The 21,622-nt window shown below is 46.1% G+C and overlaps 7 protein-coding genes across 10 annotated transcripts; 4 read left to right on the top strand and 3 right to left on the bottom strand.

Moving 5' to 3' along the window:
• The first annotated feature begins 388 nt into the window (after positions 1 to 388).
• LOC122614919 lies at positions 389 to 3,558 on the top strand. Its single transcript, XM_043789667.1, has 4 exons — positions 389 to 525; positions 596 to 687; positions 1,450 to 1,738; positions 1,797 to 3,558. Exons 1-4 carry the CDS (start codon positions 518 to 520, stop codon positions 3,472 to 3,474), a joined length of 2,067 nt encoding a protein of 688 aa, XP_043645602.1. The 5' UTR covers positions 389 to 517; the 3' UTR covers positions 3,475 to 3,558.
• A 23-nt stretch (positions 3,559 to 3,581) lies between these two features.
• On the top strand, positions 3,582 to 5,044 carry LOC122614921. 2 transcript variants are annotated; one of them, XM_043789669.1, is made up of 3 exons: positions 3,582 to 3,737; positions 3,793 to 4,068; positions 4,124 to 5,044. In XM_043789669.1, exons 1-3 carry the CDS (start codon positions 3,678 to 3,680, stop codon positions 4,961 to 4,963), a joined length of 1,176 nt encoding a protein of 391 aa, XP_043645604.1. In that variant the 5' UTR covers positions 3,582 to 3,677; the 3' UTR covers positions 4,964 to 5,044. The 2 variants fall into 2 exon arrangements, with proteins under 2 accessions (XP_043645604.1, XP_043645605.1); XM_043789670.1 differs by having other exon boundaries at positions 3,621 to 3,737; positions 3,814 to 4,068.
• A 232-nt stretch (positions 5,045 to 5,276) lies between these two features.
• LOC122614918 lies at positions 5,277 to 11,217 on the top strand. Of its 3 annotated transcripts, none has more exons than XM_043789665.1 (8): positions 5,277 to 5,417; positions 5,486 to 6,440; positions 6,796 to 7,827; positions 7,897 to 8,037; positions 8,098 to 8,237; positions 8,297 to 8,436; positions 8,512 to 8,802; positions 8,870 to 11,217. In XM_043789665.1, exons 2-8 carry the CDS (start codon positions 5,550 to 5,552, stop codon positions 10,492 to 10,494), a joined length of 4,260 nt encoding a protein of 1,419 aa, XP_043645600.1. In that variant the 5' UTR covers positions 5,277 to 5,417; positions 5,486 to 5,549; the 3' UTR covers positions 10,495 to 11,217. The 3 variants fall into 3 exon arrangements, with proteins under 3 accessions (XP_043645600.1, XP_043645599.1, XP_043645601.1); XM_043789666.1 differs by having other exon boundaries at positions 5,283 to 6,069; positions 6,157 to 6,440; XM_043789664.1 differs by having other exon boundaries at positions 5,281 to 6,440.
• A 127-nt stretch (positions 11,218 to 11,344) lies between these two features.
• Positions 11,345 to 13,755, bottom strand: LOC122614920 (sterol carrier protein 2). The gene is made up of 5 exons (XM_043789668.1): positions 13,596 to 13,755; positions 12,941 to 13,264; positions 12,691 to 12,881; positions 11,740 to 12,623; positions 11,345 to 11,675 (listed from the first exon to the last, which is right to left on the bottom strand). The coding sequence occupies exons 1-5, from the start codon at positions 13,638 to 13,640 to the stop codon at positions 11,485 to 11,487; spliced, it is 1,635 nt and encodes a 544-aa protein (XP_043645603.1). The 5' UTR covers positions 13,641 to 13,755; the 3' UTR covers positions 11,345 to 11,484.
• Positions 13,756 to 14,288: 533 nt separating this feature from the next.
• On the top strand, positions 14,289 to 15,980 carry LOC122615178 (sterol carrier protein 2). The gene is made up of 4 exons (XM_043790114.1): positions 14,289 to 14,445; positions 14,523 to 14,846; positions 14,906 to 15,096; positions 15,255 to 15,980. Exons 1-4 carry the CDS (start codon positions 14,401 to 14,403, stop codon positions 15,916 to 15,918), a joined length of 1,224 nt encoding a protein of 407 aa, XP_043646049.1. The 5' UTR covers positions 14,289 to 14,400; the 3' UTR covers positions 15,919 to 15,980.
• On the bottom strand, positions 15,930 to 18,277 carry LOC122615177 (UDP-glycosyltransferase UGT5). Its single transcript, XM_043790113.1, has 4 exons — positions 18,231 to 18,277; positions 17,791 to 18,049; positions 17,163 to 17,539; positions 15,930 to 17,097 (listed from the first exon to the last, which is right to left on the bottom strand). Exons 2-4 carry the CDS (start codon positions 18,043 to 18,045, stop codon positions 16,179 to 16,181), a joined length of 1,551 nt encoding a protein of 516 aa, XP_043646048.1. The 5' UTR covers positions 18,046 to 18,049; positions 18,231 to 18,277; the 3' UTR covers positions 15,930 to 16,178.
• Positions 18,278 to 18,540: 263 nt separating this feature from the next.
• Positions 18,541 to 21,334, bottom strand: LOC122615228 (UDP-glycosyltransferase UGT5). Its single transcript, XM_043790186.1, has 5 exons — positions 21,294 to 21,334; positions 20,474 to 20,755; positions 19,886 to 20,256; positions 19,188 to 19,826; positions 18,541 to 19,130 (listed from the first exon to the last, which is right to left on the bottom strand). Exons 2-5 carry the CDS (start codon positions 20,747 to 20,749, stop codon positions 18,857 to 18,859), a joined length of 1,560 nt encoding a protein of 519 aa, XP_043646121.1. The 5' UTR covers positions 20,750 to 20,755; positions 21,294 to 21,334; the 3' UTR covers positions 18,541 to 18,856.
• Between the last annotated feature and the right edge of the window lie 288 nt (positions 21,335 to 21,622).

Genomic DNA, 21,622 nt, shown 5'->3' on the forward strand with positions numbered 1-21,622 from the left:
GATTTTAGTTTTGGGTGGGATATATATTCTAAAGTACGCCCAAATTTTAGATATCATTAGGTTTGATTTCAAATTTATATAAACTTTTACAAATTTTTATTTGTACATAATTGCGTAATTGCTTCAAAAACATGTATAACCTCATATAAAATCCCTATTCTCACCTGCTAAAATTATTATAAAACTCAATTAAACATAGAAAATAACTCCCGCTCTGATTCGAAATCCTCAAACATAAACATTCTGATAACGAAATTGATTACGCTTCAATTTTGCATTGCAGTGCAAGTGAAAGAGCGAGTGCCTCCAATTTGCTGATAAGCCGCTCAATAAAACGAATCTCACGCGGGGCTTCGTCCCCAATGATCAGTTGTATTCGAAACTTTGGGAGACTCGAACGTGGGAGCTGCTGGAAAAAACTGCTGGACAGATCGAAGAATCGGAGGTGTACATACTATAGTGCAGCTAAAATACAGATTGCTTAGAAGGCGGTTGCTGCCAACTTTTAATCGGCAAAATGGAAAGGTGGGACAGGCAGATCTGGAATGATTGGCTGAATTACGAAAGCTCCTAACAATATACTCGTACCTCCCAGTTTCTGGCAGGAACTGAAATCGCTGCTGAAGACCCTGTTCTGCTTTGTGGTTGCTCTGATGCTAGTGCCTTTGCTGCTGTTATCATTCCTGTGTAAGTGCTCGACATACATCCCCTGCAGTGATCGATGATCAATGATCGATGATCGGCGATCCGCGACACGCGCTGCCCCACTGATAAGCCGCACAAATCAATAACTTCAAAAGGGGCCGGCCATATAAATAAACGACCCATGGGTTGATTAACCGACGGGATTCTCAGCCAGCCAAAGGATCATCCGCTGGCGGAAGCCCAGGCCAAACCCAAGAGATAGAGGACACTGAGAGAGAGAGAGAGAGAAGAGCGGAGAAGGAAAGCGAGAGAGTCGTAGAGAAAGTGGTGTAGATAAGGTTTTTGTTTATAAATAATACAGATTACCTGTTGCACCTTTGCGGAACCCAGACAAGCGACCGAGCGAACCTTGACCAACTGAATTACTCATAAAAATTTCACCATTGATAAGACCAGTCTTCGCTGCTTGATACCCGCTAATCGTCGGGGATGATGTTGTATAGGAAACTCTTGCGCTTGATTAGGATTATTGGCGTAGGAGCTGACACAATCTGGCCCCCGCGCAATCCATTCAATTCAATTGATTTAATCACAGAGTATTGTTCTTCGTTGCTAACTTTCCCAATATAGGGTATCATGTGTGAGGGAATCTAGTTGCTACTCATTGTTTAAACATATTATCATTACTTGTACGTTATTGCCTTCTTTTATGTTATGACTTTAATCGCAGATTTGAATACAACATCAGAGGTGGCAAGATGGCTAGTTAATTTCGACGCTTTTAATCCCAATCCATATTCTCAGGTGCCCACTTCGGCAACGAACTCTCCAACTATGTGCTGAGCATCAAGTACCCGAACCTGACCATCTCAAAGTCCAAGAAGATCCGGACTCTAATCGACACGCCGAAGAATGCGGGCGTATTTCACTTCCTGCTGCAAGTGGAGGGCAACTGTGACTTCGACAGGATACGGATGGCCTATGCCCAGCATCTGACTGATCTGAGGGACAAGACTGGGATGCTCAGGTTCCCCAAGCTGCGTCAAAAACTCGTCACCTGTTGGGGGCACTATGCGTGGGTGAATGATAGCAGGTGGGTGCGCCACAGTACACAACCATGATAGATTCAAATGACAATTCTCTTCTTGCAGTGGCTTCAACATCAACAACCACGTACTGCTCAGCACCCACAAGTACCGAGGTCGTCCAGTTAGTGAATCGAATATTCAGGAGTATGTCAGCGAGCTGGCCACGAAGTACATCCCATCAGATCTTCCCCAGTGGCAGGTGATTGTGATCCCCAACTCGGATAGCACTCATCCCTACTACATACTCATTAAGCTACACCACCTGATAATTGCCGAGGAGGAGGACCTGCATGTGAGTGAGATGCTCCTGCTGCAGGATCCACATAAGAAAACCGTGATGACTCTTAGCGATGGATTGGGGGACAGCTCGAGTCCAAAACTCTCCCGCTTTGTGCGAAAGCCGGAACACATCAGCAGACTCATCAATCACATAATCCATCTTGTCATCTGCCGTTGGCAAAAGTTCATCTACGAATTTGAATCTCTCGAAACTCCCGATGGCTCTACGTCCAGTAGTCAGGTGGGAAACCTAAGCCAGTTGGCTTCCTTGGTCGTAATTGTGCTGGTAAATGTCATCTTAGGCTATATGAGAAGTCGAACTATGCTCAAGAAACTAAAAAGGCGTTCACTCAGCTATCGAAATGAAGTGGGTCGTTTTCAAACTATGCGATTGCTTCTGCATAGGGAGTTAGACCAAAGAAATCTGAATTGGTATGTGGCCAGAAATGCGGTTTATAAGAGCTTGCAGCCAACTAATTTGGCCAAGGTCGGTACTCGTTTCCTTTGGCGACTAAATCTGAATCACGTTTTGCTCTTACCCTACCACATTTACTGTGAGTTTTTGGCTTTTGGTGATGTTTTGATCAAAGGCAAAACTTCGTATACTTCAACCTATTGCGCCAGACTCCACTTGTACGTACCCCTTCTACTTTACGCCCAATTGGAGTTCTTCAAAATTATCTGGGAGCTTCTTCAGGCCCCACGAAATATTTACGAAGTGCTTTTCGAACAGCCCACTAAGGAGTTAAATATTTTGCATAAAAAGTCCTATGCCGGCAGGAAAATAGTCTCCTTTGGGCGATCAATAGATGGCGCCCAACTGAGGACCCGAAATCAGGGTAAATTCAACAGTGATCTCCGAGAATCCGACTTTAGCTTAACTTGCTTGGCCGGGGCTGTTCACGATTACTTTAATACCTTCTCAGGGGACTTCAAAGTCCCTAATTACTTGAACACCACTTGTAGGACTATAGATAAGGGGTACTTCACAGATCGTAGTGGGGATAAATCTGAAAATATCGGGGGTGTGGTGTTTCTGCAACTGCCTCTAAGGCAACCAGACGCAAATCACACCAAAGAACTCCATCAGATTGTTGAACGAATCAGAAAGCAACAGATCATTATTTATTTAGCTTCTATTGGACAGACAAAGTACAGCCTTCTCACATCCCTTTTGCCTCATGTTATCACCAAAATATTCATTAACTTTTTCTCATACAACTTTCCCATCACAATCACGGAAATCTACGGAGCCACTGCTGAGTTTCAAGCGGTCTGGGGTCAGAAAGTCCAGGATGTTCTACTCTTCCGGCCACCACAATCGAAGACCTGCCTTTCCCTAAATCTTCATCGCTTCGGGGACAACTATAGACTGGCTGTGATGGCGGATACCCACCTGGCCCCCGATCACACAGTAATCACCAGATCCTTCGAACAATATATGGAAACAATTACTCTGTAATAGGAATGAATCTTGCCCCTACTCTTGGACTGAAGGGGAATGTATATGCATCACCTATGCGAAATAAAAACTATTTATCCAGTAGTTCAAAATGGTTTCAGCTCGTAGCGTTAAGCTTAGTCTTGGTCTAGTACTCGGGGTTATACATGACAATATAAAATATAACTTTCGTAAACCTGGTCCATTTACCCTAATCCTTGACTATGGAGAAAAACAACAAATGTTGTAAACAACTAAAGGAACCTGGGGCGCCAAATCCACCAGTGAGTCTTTTGAATTAAAAGGTCTAATTTGATAGTTGCAATGCCTTTAACGCAGCCACTTAACGCTCATAAGCAGCTTAAATTCAGGGACCTAGAATGCCGTTCGCGTAAGGAGAAAATTAAATCTACAGAAAATGTGCCTAAGTCCTGCAAACATCATTGTACAACAAATAAACACCAGAGAAGACAAGACCATCATTGCGATCATAAAAAACATTCGTGCAAAGATCGTGAGTCCCCTGTTAACCATGAACAGCACTTTCATCGTGCTCAAAACTCGTTTGCCAAAAAGTCTTCCAATGGTAATTATCAACAGACCCAAAATCAGCAGGTAAGCACTTCTGGCGTATTTTATTTTTAATTTTTAATACCCTATTCACCCGAAGTGTCAACAGCAGTCGAAATTGAAGGTGGAGAGGCAACCCAGTCCAGTTTGCACACCGAAACAGCCAATTCGTCCAGTATATTTCCCTAATGATAGCAAGAAGCAGAAGGCAGCCATTGAAAAAGGCTGTGGGGACCTCCTCCTCTATAGGAATCTGTCCTTTGAAGCGTACCCATCTAGTAAAAGTGAGCACGGTGAGGGGGAGGGTGGTAATGTGAAGGAAACTCCACTTCGGCTAAGCCACCAGAAGCAAAAGAAAGACTCATTTGACCACCTTAAAGCGGCCAAGGCTCATTGCCAGGCTGTTGGCGAACGATTCCTGAAGTTCGCTCCTTGCAGTAAGTGCTCCTCCTCCAACGACTCCAAACCGTCGAAACCGTCCGGAGCAACAGTGATCAGTGCGAAAAGCGGAGACGATCTCAGAGCAGCAGTTCGGTCTCAAATTGAAGTCCAAGAGGCCTTGAACGCGTTTACACTTGAAGTGAAGAATAAAAGGGAGGAAGTACCACCCGAAGAGAAAACCTCCAGTGGCAAGCCGAAAAAGAGCAGAAAAACTACGTCCGATACGATAACTGAGAAAACAGTGGTTCCCACAGCTGGGAGTCCCCCATTAAGTATCCCAACGCCAGACGATCTAGAACTCGTCAATCTAAGTGACAGTACTAGTGAGGTAGCTAAAATACTCGATCCGGTTATCAGAAACATTCAACGCATGTATCTGAACACTTTGAAAGACGAAATGACCCTCATGGAGTATCTGGCTAAGGTCCCGACATTAATCACAAAAGCTTATAAGCAACCAACCGATGAAAAGGAGCAAAACAGCCCAACGGAATGTTAGAAGCACATTTCAATTCTGTTTATGTAGTGTTGATATATTTGATCAGTAACATTTAGCGACAAGCAATAGCAAATAGTAGTTCTTTACATTAATAAATATACATAAAGAGCATTACCAACTATACGAGTCATTTATTTAAATGTCGCGCCAAATAAGTATCGCCTATAGACGGCGCACTTAAGTGCTGAAATCGATGTTTCGATATTTTCATCGATTTTTCATTCACAGGTCTTGATTCGCGGGTTGCCGCTAGGTGGCGCTTAACACAGCTCTGTTTATAGACCAGTGTTTATAAACGCTCTACATCTGAAGAGTAGAGTTGAAAAACGACAGTGCGCGACGGCTTCTAGAACAAAAAAAACTATTCGCGAATCGCTGAAAACGCCGCTGCGGAAATTCTGCCAGTCGCATGAAAATCCCGTGGAAGAGGGCGCGGGTGAATTGCAAACGGAGCGTAAGATAAAAGACACGGCTAGCTGAGAGGCGTCACGTAGACGGCCGACTGATCGATATTCAATACAGGCGTAGGGCAACACACGCACACACACCCCTACGCGCGTGTGTGTGCCACTACACACACGAACACATGGAGAATACTCGAGGTGGCGAAAATAACGTAGAATTGGCCAACGGCGGCAAGGAATCCCCGGAAAATGCACGAAAACCGGAGGAGAAGCCCCTGGAAGGAGCGGGCGCAGCTTCCGAGCAGCGGGAGGCGCCCGAGCAGGGCGTAAGCAACGGGGCGGCAGTGGAAAACAACAACGCAAATGCCCGCGGAAATGCCAATCCAACAACTACAAGCGCAGAGGGCGGAGCAACAACAACAAATACAACAGGGGAACCAGCGACAGCAACAACTACAAACGGCAACTCTTTACCCACACAGCAGCAACAACAACTGCAGTCAGGCGATGGGAACGCAAATACCCCAACAACAAATGCAATTACAATGCTGGCAGCAGCTGAAGAGGAACAGGCAGCAGCATCATCGGCGGCAAAAACAACTGCAGAGGCACCCACGGCGACAACAACCACAGCAACAACTGCAACAACAACCGCCTCGGCAGAGACAACAAAAACAAGCACAAGTTCGGACGAGAAGACAGGTAAAGTAAAGCGAAAATCGCAGAGCACAAATCCAATGTCAACTAATGTGATTTGCACACCCACCCACTCGCCAACGCCGCCTGCAGAAGAGCGCAGCCACAAAAGGAAGAAGAGAGATAAGGAGCGGGCTGAGGACAAGAATCGGCGCAGCAGCAACCACAGCAGCAGCAGCAAGGATCGGGACAAGGACAAGGAGAGGGAGCGGGACAAGGAGCGGGAGCGCGACAGGAATCGCGAGAGCAGCTCCAAACCCTCCAAGGAGACCGACCACAAGTCCAGCTCATCGCGAAGCAAGGAGAAGAAGTATCACCGTAGTGATAGGGACCGGGACCGGGAACGAGAACGCGAAAGGGAGCGCGATCGGGAGAAGGTAAGTCCAGGAACGGTTCCGAAAGTGCGAAAAGCAAACGGAAACGGAAGCATTCTTTACTTTAAAAAGTAAAGTCAAATTCCAGTGAAACTTGGGCAGTTGCGAATAAAAGTATTGTCGTGGTATTACCACCCACATACTCATATTACTACAAATAAATCGCTGATAGCAAGAGACGTGATCTTGAATACAACGAGTCAAAATTCTCAGAACCTTTCATATTTGATGTACTACATGCTTATAATATATTTTCACAGTGTACATAGTGCTAAGTAAACAGTAGCAGCCTCAACAAGATTGTACAGCTGTCCATCAAAGCACAAATAAGAAAGCACTACAAATTTATATTTTTCAGATTCCTTCCTCGTCGTCCAGCACATCCTCGCACTCGCATCGACGGAGAAGTTCTGACAGCAGCCGGAGCAGTCAGAACAGCTCCTCCAAGTCGAAGGATCCGGGGGCAGATCCTCTTTTGCCTCAGGCGGTGGTTGCTGCTCTCGAGCAGCAGGTTAAGGTGGAGGAGGTCTTCAAAAAAGAACCAGTAGAAACCAAACTAGAAGGGGAAACAGAACCATCACTAGTACTTAGTAACCTCATAAAAACTGAAGCGGAAATCAAAACGGAATCGACGGAGAAGCCAAACAAACCTCTAGTAAATGGCGAGGCGATAGCGAAAACCCGAGATGAGGTTTCCAGACAGCTACATTTTGGAGACAAGGGGTCAAATTCCAAGCTAATGCCTTCACCGGCACCGAAAACCAGTTCGGGATCGAACTCCACGGCCAGCAATCATTCCTCCAGCCAAAGTAGCAGCAGCCGCAAATCCTACTTATCGTCTTCGTCCTCTTCATCCTCCAGCAACCATCACAAGAGTTCCTCGTCGTCATCTTCTCGCCACTCCTCATCTTCATCTCGGGAGTGCTCCAAGTGCTACAAGCGCTCCAAAATTCGACGAACCAGCGTGGGCGTTCAGTGCTTGCAGCATGCACCAGCAACTGGACCTTGGCAAACTGTTCAGAGCCTGCCGCCGAGGCCCAACCGGAAACCGCCGGCTGGCTTGGAGAACCTAAAGTACGGCTGCTACTTTCAGGTGGAGCAATATCCAAATGGCGGGGCCTCTATTGTTCACCTGTACCAGCATGAAATCGACGGATTGTCGCCAGAGGAAATGGAGGAGCTAGTGGATGAGTTCTTTGAGGTGTGCTTTGCCGAGGATGAACAAGGGTATGCCCACCACGTAATGGGTATTGTCCACGATGCGGCGAGATATTTACCCGATCTCCTCGAGCACATGGCCGAGAACTACTCAACGCTGACGGTAAAGGCGGGAGTTCTCGGACGAAATTCCGACATCGAGACCTGTACGATGTCGCAATACAACGAGCAGGTAAATCAATATACATGGCATGTTGGCAAGAAAAATATGTTACAAATTTGGCTCATATCTCACCTTTAGGTGGTTCGAAACTATTGCCAAGGAACCTTTCGATACGGACCACTGCATCAGATCAGTCTGGTTGGCAAAGTGCACGAAGAGGTGGGCGGATACTTCCCAGACCTTTTGGGTCGTATTGAAATGAATCCATTTTTACGAAAGGTAAACCTACCTAATGCTAAATGCAAAAAACACTTGCCTAATGTAATTCTCTTGTCGTAGACCATGCCTTGGGCTTGTAATTCCATACTCCAAACGGATCCTCGTCAGTCGAACGACGGTCCAATCCTCTGGATCCGAGCTGGTGAGCAGTTGGTCCCCACAGCAGAGTTAAACAGCAAGACTCCACTCAAAAGGCAGAGGTTAGTTGCATTTGGAAAAGTATTCTTAAAAATCACTAACTTACACAATTTAAATGCAGAACTCGTATTAATGAGTTGAGAAACCTTCAATATTTGCCCCGTTTGTCGGAGGCCCGAGAGACGATGATCGAGGATCGGACCAAGGCGCATGCGGATCACGTAGGCCATGGCCACGAACGCATCACCACCGCAGCAGTTGGTGAGCTGCATCGCATTCATATGTTGACTCTGAAATCGACTAATCGGCTCTATGTTTTCATTACCCGTTCTGCAGGCATACTAAAGGCCGTACACTGTGGACAAACTGACTCGCAGAACCGCATCACCAAAGACGTGGTCGCTTTTGCCGCCCAGGACTTCAACACAATGGTGGAAATGCTGCAGCTGGACCTGCACGAGCCGCCAATTTCACAGTGCGTACAGTGGATCGAGGACGCCAAACTTAACCAGCTACGCCGCGAGGGCGTCAGATACGCCCGTATTCAGCTGTGCGACAATGACATATACTTCTTACCCCGCAACATAATTCACCAGTTTCGCACAGTGACGGCGGTTACGAGCGTAGGTAAGAGATTGAATGCAATTATTATATTTTGAATCGTTCTTTTAAATCAAAATTCTCAATTCCGAAGCTTGGCACCTGCGATTGCGACAGTATTATCCCGGCCAGGAGGTGATTAACGAGAAAAATAACCCTGTGCTGGCCGAAACGCCTCACTACAAGGAAAAGCAAACGATCCTGCCAAACCCAATTAGCCACGACGAATGCGGCAAAAAGACGCCATCGAAGAGGGCACATGATGGCAGGACTAAGAAGAAACTAATTGACCTCGACGGCAAGGAGCGGCGATCTAGTGAGAGCAGCATAGACGAGCAGCCAGCTGCAGGAAGTTCGTCGCCGGGCCAAAGTCAGGAAACCAACAGCAACAGCAGCAGTCAGAGCGGCACTAGTGGGGCTAGCACACCCAAAAAAAAGACCAGCAAGGATGATTCCAAGATCGATATGCGGAAAATGGTTCTGGAGCACAAATATAAGCTCACCAAAGCGGCGGTAGTTGAAACTCCTGAGAAGGAGAAGCTCAAAAAGGAGAAGGAGAAGGAAAAGTCTAGGGAGAAGGATAGAGACAAGGAAAAGGAAAGAAGCAAACAAAAGGAAAAGGAAAAAGAAAAGAAAATCGAAACTCCAAAAAAACATGCAACGCCAGCAAAGAGCTCTTTGAGTGAGCCATCGCCCGCCAAAATTCCCAGGTTAAACAATGACACAGCTCCCAATGCTTCAAATCCTACAATTGTTGCTACAGCAGCACCTACACTGAAATCTATAGCCACACCCTCTTCTGCACCACCTATCTGCACTCTTCCTGTAGCTGCGCCATCTATCCTGTCAGGACTGCCTCCGCCACTTGTGCCTCAGACGCCTTTCATCCATCGTCTAAATCAAAAGGAGCCCGAGATCAAGATAGAAGTGAAGATCGTTTCGGACAGCAAAAGTGATATCAGTACCTCCAATACAGCTCTGTCAGCAACAGCGCCACCACCGCCGCCGCCTCCGGATCCGGTTGAAGATGTGGGTAACGAGCTTATTGTGGAGAGCACACCACAATTAATCGTTGATCACGAAGAGGAGGTCTCTGAAGTGTGTACCGAGGAGATTGTAGAGATGGATATACCGATTCCAAAAGAACCAGCCCCAGCTGTTGTTTCTACACTATTGCCTAATACTTCTTCACCACTTATAAGTGCTCACTCCAGTCTGCCTTCTGCGCCCATACCAAAATCTTTTATCCATCCACCAGTACCAATTGTAGCTGCACCACCTCCTCCGCCACCAAGTCAAATTGTAAAAGTGGTTCTTCCGGGCTCTTTAACGCCTCTAACCAGAATGTCAGTGGTTTTGCCACCCTTGCCGCCATTGCCACCATCACGGGCCACTGCACCACCACCGCCACCGCCTCCTCCGAGCACCAAAAGCAGTGGTATCACAATGCCCATATCAGCCGCAGTTTCTCCGTTGAAACCCACCTACAAAACCATTAATTTACCCTCCCACAAGATCATTATCGCAGGCTCCGCTTCGGGAAATCGCGTCTCCATGGCGAAAGGCACGACGAAGAGACCTGATTTGTTGGGATCCATCATAGCTAGCATGGACAAGCCAGCGGGAAGTGGCCCCAATAGCAACTCCTCATCATCGACATCCTCGGCAACAACGAATAGTTCGCTTTCTTCATACGCCGGTTCCAATAATAGCTTTTGAAATTGGGAGAAGAAAAGGAAGGAGGGCGAAAGTAGAGGCTCCTATTTGGACTTTATGTGAAACTATATATTTTGTAAATTTAAAAGCACTCGGAATTTCGTTTAACGGAATTCGAGTAACTGAATCCTTTAAAGGAAGATCTCAACTCTGAAAGGGATTTTACCACTTACATACAATTATATAGTTTTTTAGTGGTGGGCAAAACTTCCGTATATCAGGTTACACATTCTGTATGGGTGTAGCTATACCAGTTTTATGAGAATTGTTATTCAGTGTTGTTCGATACAAGCAACCACAGTTTTGTGTTAACTGCGTAAAATCTCATCCAGTGCCCAGAGATCTTCCTTTGTATATAGCCAAAAGCTTACATGTAGTAGTCCTAAACTTCACATACAAACACCCTTATATTTGATAACGAAACATAGATTCATAAGCTCAAAATGCGACACTTGATAGAATTGTAGTTTTTTATTTATTTACACCACCAACCACAACGCAAGCACTTTTTAGAAACAACAATTGAAAGTTTTTTAATGCAGGCTGGTACACTTAGCTGTTATAGTGTGTATATTTAAATGGCATGCACATATTGGCCAGAGACACTCGTTCTCCTTAAAACCATAAATTTAAAGGTCCCAGTTTGATTTCCTTCTCAACAACTTTTTTGAAAAGTGTTTTAAAAGTGCGTAGAACAATACACACATTGATAATTATACTATATATATACCATATATAAATAGAATTAAGCCAGCTTACACGTTGAAGAAACAATAAAGATTCGGATCGTACAAAATTAGAACATGTTTTTGACTTGATTGGTATTTAGAAAACCCAATAAAATAATTTAATCTTTCGATTGCGAAAATAACAGTTTAATCTCTACAGATATAATACAAAAGTCGTATAAAAAGCGTATGCTGGATATATTCATATAATTAGGTTTAACAGATCCAAAGCCACCAAGGTGTTGCATTGCACAAGAAGACGAGCCTATAGCTTGGAGCGCAGCTCCTCGATCCTTCCTTGGGCGGATCGCTGCAGGTCCATCAGTTTCATGGCAAATCCCATGTTGCCCTGGATCTTGATCTTGCCCTGGAAAAAGGCCTTTTGGGGTGGCAGCTTTCCTGTCAGCAGCTCAAACACATCATCGTCGCTTATGATAAAGGTAACATCACATTTTTCTGCAGTAGAAAACCAAACACTTAGTATCGTGTACTTTGCTCTATAAGAGTAAAATGTGCTTACGTGTTCCATTAAAGATGATCTTTCCCTTGCCCTGCTTGGCATCAATTACCCAAAATCCGGTCTGGCCATTGGGTCCGTTGTTAACCTTAAAGCCATAAATGGCGCGCACTTTTTCTATCAGATTGTCCTTATCCTCCTGCATGGCCTGCTCCAATAGTTTCAGTAGGGGTGCCACTTTAAAACCATCCTCACTGGTAGCAGCCTTGCCGGCAGCGGTCAGATTGCGAACCACGCTGTTGGCAGCTGGGAAGCCAAGACGATACAGAGCAACCACTACAGCTCCTCCCAGTCCCAGATTGTGCTGCAGAGCCAACTGGGCATTGGGCACCTGGCGCTTCTCAGCCAATCCACGGAGCTGCCAGCAGAGCTCAGCACATTGAGCCAGACCCGTGGCGCCCAGAGGATGGCCCTTCGAGATCAGGCCACCACTTGGGTTGACCACGAACTTGCCACCGTAGGTGTTGTCTCCAGCGTCGATAAACTCGCCGGCCTTGCCCTCTCCACACAAGCCAAGTGCCTCATACGTGACCAACTCGTTGGCCGAGAAGCAATCGTGCAGCTCCACCACCTGGACATCCTGGGGCTTGTACCCACTCTTGGCGAACAGACGCTGGGTGGCCAGACGAGTCATGTCGGTTCCAGCAATCTTCATCAAGCTCTTGTCGGCGAAGGTGGACGCCGGGTCGCTGGCCATCTCCATGCCCACAATCTCCACAGCCTGCTTTTCCAATCCGTGGCGACGCACGAAAGCCTCGGAGGCGAGAATGGCAGCTCCAGATCCATCGGAAGTGGGACAGCACTGCAGCTTTGTGAGCACTCCCTCCACAACCTGGGGCGACTTCATAATCTGCTCCAGAGTGTATTCATCGCGGAACTGCGAGTAGCTAAGCGGATTAAATATGGCCCAAGATTAGATAAGACAGTACTGCAATGATTATAGTTACCACTTACGGATTATTGACGGAGTGCTTGTGGTTCTTCCAAGCGATCTTGCCGAAGTGCTCGGGCTTAGTGCCATACTTCTTCATGTGTTCCTTGCCGGCATTGCCGAAGATCTGGGCAGCCATGGGACCAGCTCCGATCTCGGTCAGCTCACCCATCTCGGTGATGTGGCGCTCCATGGGATTGGCGCGATCAAAGTACTTTTCGAGAATGAAATAATGCATCAATATAAGGTTTTGCAAGAACTGCATTCATGTACCTTTGAGGACAGGGATCCACGCTCCATCTTTTCGAATCCCAAAGCTAGGACGCAATCTGCGTTTCCGCTCTCGACGATCTGTTTGGCCAAATAGAGGGCACTCGATCCCGTGGAGCAATTGTTGTTGACGTTATAGACAGGAATACCGGTCATTCCCACCTCGTAGATGGCCCGCTGTCCGCAGGTGGAGTCTCCGTAAACGTAGCCGGCCACCGCCTGCTGCACTTCCTCGTACTTGATGCCCGCATCCTGTAGAGCTTTTGTGATCGCCTCCCTGGCAAAATCCGGGTAGCATACATCAGCTCGGCGACCGGGCTTCTCAAACTGCAGAGGGAACCAGAAAAAGGAGTGATTGATACCAGATTCTCAGAGATTTAAATGGGCAGCAAAAAGTATTAAAATTCTAATCGTGCCACTTCAGGGGGCAAAAGATCGATTCTGATAGTCGTTATAATAATTATATTTATGATAATAGCATGGAGCCACAAACATTCGAGAGCAGATTAGCGTACTCAGTGCAGCGCAGTTCAAAGTCCGTCAATTGCTTAAGATTGCTCAATATAAAAGCTAATTGCAGGCCGACGAAGCCGCTCTTTGAATACTTTCTTTTGTTTTATTGTTTTTTCCTCAGATATATAGTGTTTCGAACACACACCTTGGTCATGCCCACACCGACAACGTACACACGGGTCTTCGACATTTTGCAACTGCAGAATCGTAAGTAAAACACGTAATACCGCAACTAGTGCTTGAGAGCAATTAACTAAATGTTAGTATGAAAGGCGATTGTTGGCGATATTAGGAGGCTTAAGCCTTTATCCGACTGAACCTATCGGGTTATCGATACCGAAATGCACAGGGTGACCAGGTTTCGTTTGAATATTGAGCGGCTACATTTCAAGTTGCGCACCCTTCCTGAAATAATGTGCAGCCCTGGAAAAATAAAACTGTTTTTTACATATTGTAAAATGTATTTCGGACTTAATAATGATTAATTAAAAGAAATCGGATAATCCATAAAAACACAATAAAAGTGTCATTAATATGTATATGTAAATCAGTTCCTTTTTTAACATGGCTGGAGTTATCCTATCAGTCCACAGTTTTGAAAGCATTGAAAATTATTTAAAAATGGTATCTTAGCTGGTTGCCCTGTTGATAGTGATGAGTTATTTATTTTTAGCGGATTTAAATTAATAAACAAACAATAAAAGTTTTTATATATAGACATACTTTCTTAAAGTTCCAGATTCTAGATGGGAATCTGGACGATGTGGTATACATGGGTTTCAAGTTATTGAACTGCATACAAAGTGTACAATAAATTTAACGGGAAACAAGCTGATCCGACAGAGCTGGTCTTATCATATCTATCGTATATAAGTCCGCAACCTATTGATCCACCTCAGTCGATACAGAAAGTCCGATCCGTGATCCCGCAGAGTGCAAACAGCCGAAAAATGACCAAGACCAGAGTTTACGTTATCGGAGTGGGCATGACCAAGGTTCGTCCGCGAAAGATTGACCTTTGTGCCGCCTTGGGCTATTGAAATCTATCCGATCATCTTTAAATTTCTTGCAGTTTGAGAAGCCCGGTCGCCGAGCAGATGTTTGTTATCCGGACTTCGCCAAAGAAGCCATTACGAAAGCTCTCCAGGATGCAGGCATCAAGTTCGAGGAAGTGCAGCAGGCTGTGGCCGGGTACGTTTACGGAGACTCCACCTGCGGACAGCGCGCCATCTACGAGGTGGGAATGACCGGTATTCCTGTCTATAACGTCAACAACAACTGCTCCACGGGATCGAGTGCCCTGTATTTAGCCAAGCAGATCGTGGAGAGCGGAAACTCTGACTGCGTCTTAGCTCTAGGATTCGAAAAGATGGAGCGTGGTTCCCTGTCCTCAAAGGTACAAGAGCGGAGTCCTTACTAAACCTAATATTGATACATTATTTCATTCTCGGATAGTACTTTGATCGCGCCAATCCCATGGAGCGCCACATCACCGAGATGGGTGAGCTGACCGAGATCGGAGCTGGACCCATGGCTGCCCAGATCTTCGGCAATGCCGGCAAGGAACACATGCAGAAGTATGGCACTAAGCCAGAGCACTTCGGCAAGATCGCTTGGAAGAACCACAAGCACTCCGTCAATAATCCGTAAGTTTAGTCGAAAGTTCACCTTACGCGTGCGCTTATCTTATCGGTAAAAACAGAGAAATAAGTAGACCATAGACCATCATCCACTCCTATGGCTGTATTGCATGCAGCTGATCCTCACACATGTCGCTTTATCTGTTCCCATTTGTTGCTTTTAGCTACTCGCAGTTCCGCGATGAATACACTCTGGAGCAGATTATGAAGTCGCCCCAGGTTGTGGAGGGAGTGCTCACAAAGCTGCAGTGCTGTCCCACTTCCGATGGATCTGGAGCTGCCATTCTCGCCTCCGAGGCTTTCGTGCGTCGCCACGGATTGGAAAAGCAGGCTGTGGAGATTGTGGGCATGGAGATGGCCAGCGACCCGGCGTCCACCTTCGCCGACAAGAGCTTGATGAAGATTGCTGGAACCGACATGACTCGTCTGGCCACCCAGCGTCTGTTCGCCAAGAGTGGGTACAAGCCTCAGGATGTCCAGGTGGTGGAGCTGCACGATTGCTTCTCGGCCAACGAGTTGGTCACGTATGAGGCACTTGGCTTGTGTGGAGAGGGCAAGGCCGGCGAGTTTATCGACGCTGGAGACAACACCTACGGTGGCAAGTTCGTGGTCAACCCAAGTGGTGGCCTGATCTCGAAGGGCCATCCTCTGGGCGCCACGGGTCTGGCTCAATGTGCTGAGCTCTGCTGGCAGCTCCGTGGATTAGCTGAGAAGCGCCAGGTGCCCAATGCCCAGTTGGCTCTGCAGCACAATCTGGGACTGGGAGGAGCTGTAGTGGTTACTCTGTATCGTCTGGGTTTTCCGGGTGCCAATAAGGCAAAATTGTAAGGGATGGGATCTTGATTTTGTATATATTTTATTAAAAGTGAACTGTTTTATATAAATCTTAATAGGGTTTTTAAGCTTCACAGAGGTGTGGGTTTGTGTTCTGGTAAAATGTATTTTAATATCTGATAATATATCACATATATTTATTTAAGATTGCCTAAGCAATGGTTAGAAATATTTTAAGAAATATCAATAGTTCATTTCATATTTTAAAACCGAAAATAATCCTTGAAGACCAAAACAGTAATCTATTGAGTGGGTTATTTGCGCTTCAGCTTGTGGTCACCCTTGGGCTCTCTTCTCTTGCACATTCGAATTAATCCCAAGAGCATGATCACAGGTAGTAGCAGGGTTAGGGCCACCACCAAGTATACGTCCAAGGAGTAATAAACAAAGCGGGGTAGATGCACGGCGCTGGGTTGGGTCAGAGGAGCTCCCTTCGTCTCCGCCACATGTTCCACCCACCAAATGGCCGTCTCCAAGGGAGCCTGGATGCGGTTGTTGTACGCAGAGGCCACCTCCTTGGCTCTTGCTTTGAAAGACGGGTCCAGTGCCTTCGTCAACGCTTCGTAGACAGTATTCTCATCTAGTTTCTTAAGTTCTAGTTGCAGGGCCATTCCCCGCTGCACCAGTGCGGCAATATTGAGCGATTGGTCTCCGTAAATTGGGACACCCACAATGGGTACAGCACTGGCCACCGCCTCCGTGGTGCCCATCAGGCCACCGTGGGACATAAATACCTTTAGATTTGGATGAGCTAGGATGTCTCGCTGAGGCAGCCACTTCCTGATATGGAGATTTGGTGGTTTATTGGGCAGCGTGTCATTTTCATACTTCCAGATGACCTCCTGCTCCAATCTTCCAATCGCTCTAACGATTCCTTCTCGCCGGGCAGCGGGAAGGGAACTGGCTTTCAGCTGAGAGCCCCAGCTAATTAGAATGACTCCTTTGGATGCGTTATCCAGTATTTTCTGAAGATCGGAAGGCAGTGTTTTGGGTGGAGCTATGTGCACACCACCCACTTCGATGACGTTCGGGGGCAGTGGCTTTGGTCCACTGAGCGAAAAGTGCTGGTTGATCAGCATCAAAGAAGTATTCTTGACCAAGTCCTCCGTGGACGGCACTCTAGGACCGAATCTTTGCCTAATCAAGGCATTTCCGGCGGGAACTGTAAATAGTCTGAAAAAGATTAATGTCTGGATATGGTCAAAACCTATAATTATACGAGTATATAGACCACTTACTTGTACAGCACATTGAGGGAGTGCACAGTAATCCAGTTGCCCAATCGTCCCGCAAAGGACATTTCCTGGGATTGTCCCTGGAACAATGCTGATATATATGACGGGATCAGAGGGGCTCCAAATCGCTCGTAGTGCCATGGCATCAGGGCACAGCTGCTCATTCCAATGACCGGAGCTTGAAGCACATGGGCCACACTCATCGCGCAGTCAGTATTGAATTGCTCCAGTAAAATGACATCGTAGTAGCCAGGAGGATTCTTTAGGATCTCAGTTAGGGCTCTGCTGTGCAGTGTGGTATTGCAGTCCTCTTTTCCCATGTTGTACAGGATAAAGAACTCGATATAGTGAAATAGGAAGCGATAAGGCCGTTCGAAGTCCTGGTAAATCGAGAGAAAACATTAGTTCCTTACAAAGTAATACTCGTACTGAGATAAGCGCTGACGAAAGCTAAATATAATACATCAATAGTACGTCGGGGGTGACGAAACACCTTTCAGAGTTCATATCGTTTGAAAAGTAATAACACCACCACTCACTTGTCACATCAGTTATGGCATGCTTAATATACACTACTTGCTTTTACGTCGACTTATTGACCCACTTATTTTGGGATGACTCTACAACCCACCTCTAAGTTGATAGTGTCTGTCAAGGTGGAGGGCGGTAGCAGGTGGTCCTTGTATCCCTTTGGAGGGTCCTTGTCCTCGAAGGGACTGATGACATCCACACTGTGACCGGCCTCGGCCAATCCACGCATAATTGGGTGAAAGAACTTGAAGTGACTGATGGCCGGGTGCGGAAACAGACCCAAAATTCGCAGGGAGTCGCTGGAAACGGCCAGAGAAAGTAGCGCCAGCAGGCAGAAAGCCTTCCAACAACACATTTTGCTGGAAAGCAAGGGGAAAGGGTCAAGTTCAAGTTGAGTCAGCGAGACAAGCCCTTATAAAATCGATTTTCGTGATGATATGAGTGTTACATGCTGTGGAATGCACTTCTAAATTTAACAAATGCGGCTATTTTTCGTTTTACAATTAGCAAACAGAAATAATAATCAACTCGTTCGCTCACACGGGGAGATAGACCCGGAACAATCAAAAGGCGAGCACCAACTGACACCGACGAGTAAAAAAGAGCTCGATTAGGCGGCGAAAGCATACATATACTTATATATACATACATACATAATTCAATCTTTCTAAGAGTAACTCATTAGAAATATCTCTCTTTATTTGAGTATAATCTCAAAACATAACAGGAATTCTGACCTACACATTTTCAAGCATTTACACCAGTACAGATACGAACAGCATTCAAAAAGAGGGAAATATTAAAAAAACCGTATATTAATATTTTAAATATTAATTATATATCCGTATTAGAAACAATTTTATTTTCTTTCTACTAAATGGTTCATTACCATTTATATAATATTAAGTAATTTATTTGGACATCATTAAAATGATTAACATTTCTGAAAAGAGAGTAAATTACTATAACATTTTATGATTTCATTTCCGTACTAGGAACAACATTCAGAAACCAAATCGTAGCAAACATTAATTTAATTTGGCGTCACTAGGATTACATCTAGATACAGTCCGTGGGGGAGGCGTCTTTAGAATTAAAAATGTCTTACACAGAACATATAAAATATCACATAGACCACAAACGAAGCTGTGCACGAAAGAGCCGAGCTAGTCCCTCTTAGACTTCTGGGCGGCACTGGATCCGCAGCAGAGTCGAAGGAGCCACACCCAACTGGCAATGATGCTGCCCAGGACCAGGGCCAACACGGCATACACGTCCAGGGAGTAGTACACGAATCGGGACATCTCGACGGCACTGGGCTTCAGCAGAGGATCTCCGCCAGTGTGGGCCACATGCTCCACCCACCAAATGGCTGTATGTAGGGCCTGCTGAGGGCGGTGGTGGAACGAGTGGGAGACGACCTTGGCAGCATCATGGAACCTGAAAACGAATAACGTTAAGTTTCGGCTATAAAATAATATGGCATAGAGCCCTCACTTCTTGTCTAATGCCTTCTTCAGTGCCCTCATCACCGTGTTTTCCCCTATGTCCTCGAAATTCAGGATAGTGCCCATGCCTCGCTCGACCAAGGCGGCTGTATTGACGAACTGATCGCCATACATGGGCGTAGCTACAACTGGGACTCCGCAGTAAGCTGCCTCCGAACTACCCATGAGTCCTCCGTGGGACATGAACACCTTGACGTTGGGATGACAGAGGATATCGCGTTGTGGCAACCACTTCATAATGTACATGTTGGGTGGCTGATTAGGCAGGGTTTCGTTCTCCCATTTCCAGATAACTTTCTGCTTCAATCGAGCCACCGCGCGAATAATGCCATCTCTTTTCGCCGCCGACAGGGAATTAGCCCGGATCATTGACCCCCAACTGATCAGGACCACTCCTTCCTCGGCATTGTCCAAGATGCGCTGCAGATCAGCGGGCAGGGGTTTCGATTTCTGGATGTGTACCCCACCCAGCTCGATGACATTGGGCGGCGTTACCTTGGGTCCTGACAGCGAGTAGTGCTGGTTTACAAAGAACATGGATGTGTTCTTCACCAGCTCACCCACCGAAGGCACGTCGTGTCCAAATTTGTACTGAACCATGGCATCGGCAGCGGGAACCGATAGTAATCTGCGATTAATCATGATTTGAATGAATCATGAAATTCTTAAAGAAGTTATGAGACTCACTTGTACATCCAATTTAAGGCATGGGTGCTAAACCAATTGGCCAGTCGTCCGCCAAAGTCCATGTGCTGGGACTGGGCCATAAAGAGCGCCGGGATGTGGGAGGGTATCAGAGGAGCTCCCATTCTCTCGTAGTGCCAGGGCATCATTACACAGCTGCTCAGGGCGATGACCGGCGCCTGGAGCTGGTGGGCCACCCCCATCATGCAGTCGGTGTTGAATTGCTCCATGATAATAACATCGAAGCGTCCCGGACGTCTGAGGATCTGCTGCAGTGCTTCCGAACGGAGTGTTAGGTTGCAGGACTGCTTGCCCCACTCGTGCAGCAGGAAGAACTCCTGGAAGTGACTGTAGAATGTGCGCTTCTCAAAAAACTAAAGGTATAAAATTGTTTAAAAAACACGTAGTAAATCATTTCTAGTTCTCTGAATAGTCGGTATAAATAGATAAATATATGTACATATAAATAAATCTCTGATCTAAGACTATTCGGAGAAATTTCTTCAAAAGACAATAAATACAAACATATCGGTTAGTTTAAACACAGACAATAGTTTACGGCACGTACTTGGGATTCCCCTTTTCACTTACCTTGAGATCAACACTGTTCGTGAGCTTGTCCATCCCGGTGAGGGGGAAATCCTTGTAGTGGGCAACCGGATGCTTGTCCGGGAAGTGGGAAACCACGCTCACGTCATGTCCCGCCTCGGCCAGACCTTTCATGATGGGGTGGAAGAAGTGGAAGTGGCTGACTCCGGGATGGGGAAACAGACCCAGCACCTTCAGCGGACCAGCGGCCTCCACCAACTCGTCCGGTTGGCTAAGGGCAAGGGCCAGGAAAAGGAGGACAACCCGCGGCGACCACATTGTACCCTATTTTAAGTAAAATACACTCGATTAGTTATAAAGTTATAAATCAAATCACATTAAACGACAGATGTACATTTTAAACATGAATTTAAGTATATGCTGATTACATTTAGTTAGAAATCCGAAAACTGAATTTAGAAATGGAATCTGCATAGAACAGATTATCCTGAGCGTAGCACCTTGTGCCGAAACAGAAACACTTGTTGACTCTTTGATTTCTTGGCTTTTCAGTATTTTCGTTCGACCTTGAGTGGGGCGGTGGGCGGCAATGCGCATGTCGCGGATGCAAGAAATGCAGGGAAATTATGTAAAGAATGCGGGCGAAAGCAGCGAAGGAAAACACAAGCACAACAAAATTCACAGCCATTGCATCACAAGCGGCACTGCACTCGCTTAAAAATTTCCAATTATCGCCTGGTGAGGGTCTTTCATCCGGAATTCAATTGAACCGCTGAACTGGATACACACACAAATATCCAAAACGCGGAGTCGTCGGTTTCGAACATAAATCCTGTTTTGGCTCACCTCCAGTCCTACTTACTTGTTAGACTGCCGACGAGCGACTGACTAAATTCAGAGAATGCATCCGAATGAAAGCTTTTCGGTCAACGCTCGACGAAGAGCGAGTCCACAACCGAAAATGCTCAGTCAGCGATCGGAAATCAATCTCAGTCTTCGGCGGTGTTGATTAATTGGCTATATTATAGCCAACGTTTTATCTTTGATTTTGAAAAGCATTTTTTATAAATCTATAAGACTTCTTAAGACAACCGAAACTCAATTATGCAATAATTTATAAATAAATTCTAATGCAACCTATCTGGCTTCAGAGTTTATTTAAATTATTTTAATTGCTTTAAATATATACGC

This window comes from Drosophila teissieri, chromosome 2R, assembly GCF_016746235.2.
Source record: "Drosophila teissieri strain GT53w chromosome 2R, Prin_Dtei_1.1, whole genome shotgun sequence".
Taxonomy (NCBI): domain Eukaryota; kingdom Metazoa; phylum Arthropoda; class Insecta; order Diptera; family Drosophilidae; genus Drosophila; species Drosophila teissieri.